The sequence below is a fragment of the Histoplasma capsulatum genome, genomic scaffold (assembly GCF_000149585.1).
Source record: "Histoplasma capsulatum NAm1 scaffold_5 genomic scaffold, whole genome shotgun sequence".
NCBI lineage: Eukaryota > Fungi > Ascomycota > Eurotiomycetes > Onygenales > Ajellomycetaceae > Histoplasma > Histoplasma mississippiense.
In genome coordinates this window covers 1,879,429-1,882,847 of record NW_001813978.1, presented here as the reverse complement: position 1 = coordinate 1,882,847, position 3,419 = coordinate 1,879,429, and the positions used below count along the sequence as shown (strand labels likewise).

Below are 3,419 nucleotides of genomic sequence, written 5' to 3'. Positions count from 1 at the left end.
TTCCCGGTAAGTTTTATTTTTCCCTGATTTTAATCCGTGAGCTGTGATGTATGTGCATTGGCCCATACAGGAACTCACCCAATCCATCCCAGCACGAGAGTTGACTGCTGGGTTTAATCATTCATGCGATATCTGCTTTTTATGCAGTGATACTGGAAGCAAATAAATTATACGGATGTAGCTTATGCTACGTAGCCCCCATGGTGACGAGGTCGACTTGCAGATTATATACCAATATTCTCCGCCCTTTGTGACGTCACAGGAATACATACGAAGTGTTAGTTCGTCCAGCACTGGGAATAGAGATGAGGAGGGTCTAGGCGCTGTGAATATGAGCCGAATACTAGTAATTGCTAATAATCTTTTGATGTCGCCGTATCATCATGACATCATGGACTTGAGGCAGAAAGGCAGAAAGGCACGTTAATATGTTATTCTAATATACAACTGAGATCACCCATCATGATTTAGAACAGTATTGTTTTCATGCTTCGAAATACTACCTGCATTTTTATGAGTGTCTAAACCCTGGGATGCAAATAACTAACTGTGCGAGATGGCGATGCTACTACAGGTAACTTCGAATCCAGCAATATTTGTTCGGAGCATAGAGCATCCATATCCGAGGTCTGTCACTAACGTCCTGTAGATTTCGACATTTCTCCAGCAATGGCTCTATTCACGTCAGAGCGTAAGAGCGGGTGATAAAAGCCCCGGCGCTGTCCGCTTCGGTGTTCTTTCAACCGCTATGATCAATCCTGCTAGTATAATTCATCCAATTGAGACACATCCAGGAGCCGTCATAACGGCTATCGCGTCCCGAAACCTCAAAACTGCGCAAGTAGCAGCCAAGAGGTATTCTATCGAACGGGCCTATGGCTCTTATGAGGAACTCCTACAGGATCCGGAGATTGATGCTATATACATCAGTTTGCCAAACGGCATGCATGCTGGTGAGCGCGTTCCGCTGCAATATTTATGTCCTTCTATTCAATTCATCACCTCTTCTGTTGCGCCGACGTGCCAATGAATGCTTACACTGTCATTAACGAAGAATGGGCTAAAAAGGCAATGGACGCTGGGAAGCATGTATTAATCGAGAAGCCCGCTGCGTCAAATGCAGAAGAAGCAACGGTTATCTTTGATGCGGCAAAGAAAACTAATCGTGTGGCTTTGGAGGCTTTTCACTGGCAGTTCCATCCGGCTGCACATGTGGTGCGCTCATTGATTGAGTCTGGGAGATATGGACGAGTGATCTCTACCGCTTCACGGATGACCACACCAGCTAATTCAATCCCCAGAGGAGATATTCGCTGGCAATATGACCTTGCTGGTGGGAGCTTGATGGATATGACGTACGTTGTATCGTCCACACGGTATTTCCTCGATGCTGGAACACCACAGCGGATTGATTACGCGAAAGCGCGGCCACTACCATCTGATAAACGAGTTGATGAAGCTATGGATGCAAGGATGTATTTCAAGTCGGAAGTCGCGGCAAATTCTGGTCTTGTGAAGAGTGATATTAAAACCGACATGAATCAGCCATACATTGGTCACATTGTTCCAAGAGTCTGGGAAGCACCTTCAATCTTGATCGAACTGGAGCATGCTAATATTTATTTTTACAAGTATGTTACCTTTTGTCTTGGTGCCCTCGCTTCTCCTCACTCTCTTTTCACAAGAAAAATGATAGGTTTAAAGAACACCTTGCTGATATTTATACACTCTCCGCAGCTTCATGATGCCGCATGTGTTCCACTACATCGAGGTCACAGATAAGCGGACTGGTCAGAAACACACTCAGAAGCACTACAATTTTGGACCCGAATGGGGAGCGTGTTCAGAACCGTGGTGGAGTACCTACCGGTAGGTCTTCATTTTCAACCGTCTTATGAAAGGCATGTGGTCTAAGCTAACAATCATTTCGCTCTTGCAGATACCAACTGGAAGCTTTTGTAGACAAGGTTACAGGCAAGAAACCTGTCCATTGGATCTCTCATGAAGATAGCGTCGCACAGATGCGAACATTGGATGCAATATATGAAAAATCTGGTCTCGGTAAGAGACCCAGCAACTTCACGGAATCAAAAAGTTAAGGGTTAACAAGGCGCTGACTGATGAGCCTTCGACGATGGTAAAGCTGCGCTATTCTTGATATGTATATGGCATGATTATTTGCGTTTCTTTGCACCTCGGCGAGAGCTAGCCGCCTAATAGCGGGTGAGAAATTCTTCATGTTTACACGGCAAATTTGACATCAGAGCCCTGTCTATCGTTTCTCTTGTTCAAGTAAATAACGGAATTGGATGCAATATCAAGGCCCTGTTGTTTGAGCAGTGTTGATTCAAATGGAACTTCCCGCTTGGGGTAAAATATGGAGTAAATCTTAATTGATTGTCAAACAATTCGTCAGCCAAAAGTGTTATTAATGTCGAGAGATAGTTAATTATCTGAAGAATAGCCCAGTATCAGATACAATCAACCTGTCACCACTCCTTCAATGGTCACGCAATTGCTGTGTTTGAAAACTCCTCTCGTCTCAGCCTAGTTTCAGCAATATCCCTGGGGTTCGGAATCTATTACAAACTAAGTAATTTTTGTCGTCATCATCCGACATATGCTTCTCGAAAGAGCGAATTTCATGACAGTTTTGGGTTTGAGGTCCAAATTCTCCAGGATTCCCCTTCATGGGACTACGCAACGTGGATGCAGAATTTCCAAATTCAAGCAAAAGAGCACCCATCTCTGGCATAGCTGCCACATAGCTTGTCTCATTATATGAAGTGAAACTGCTTTCCCCTGTAGCTTATCTGGTAGGAATTTTATACATCTCGAAAGCCAAGTCCCTTATAATAGGTGAAGAAGTTTACCTTATGCCTATTTTGGCTTATCACTTTTTCGTCTGCCTTTTCACATAGGTTATATTTTGCCCTCTTCCTTTCTTTACCCGATTCTTTTCCTTTTTTTATAGATCTGGCCTCTTGTCAAATCCTCAAATTTACTCATAGACCAGTTTCCATTGAAGAAGCAAGCTTTTTTTTTTTTTTTGTCGCCGGCCGACCTTTGTCCCTCCCTAAGACAAACATCTTCTCCTTATTCAAATTCTTACCTGAACAGTTAAAGCGATCTTGCCCGAAATGAAACTCGTCATCATTCTCTTCTCTTGTCTGGCTGTCGCTATCGCGGCTCCATCGACAGTCGATTGTATGTTAGAACCAAACCAATGCGACCCAGGACCAAGAGGATGATTACTAATTCTCGATTTTAGCTCGTAGCGATACTGAACCAGCAATGGTGAATGCTGCGGGAGAAGTTGTGCCTTTTGATCCCTGCTGGAGATGTTGTGAAGATCTAGAAAAGTTTGAAGAATGTTTACAGATTGAGATATGACCAGAGCAGTGGTGTTGGATTGGGTA

General features: G+C 43.8%; 1 protein-coding gene across 1 annotated transcript; it reads left to right on the top strand.

The window, feature by feature from the left end:
- Positions 1-748: 748 nt before the first annotated feature.
- HCAG_05415 (conserved hypothetical protein) lies at positions 749-2,258 on the top strand (the record flags this gene model as incomplete). The annotated part of the gene is made up of 5 exons (XM_001539898.1): positions 749-953; positions 1,055-1,631; positions 1,738-1,869; positions 1,940-2,061; positions 2,221-2,258. 5 exons carry the CDS (start codon positions 749-751, stop codon positions 2,256-2,258), a joined length of 1,074 nt encoding a protein of 357 aa, XP_001539948.1.
- Positions 2,259-3,419: the final 1,161 nt, after the last annotated feature.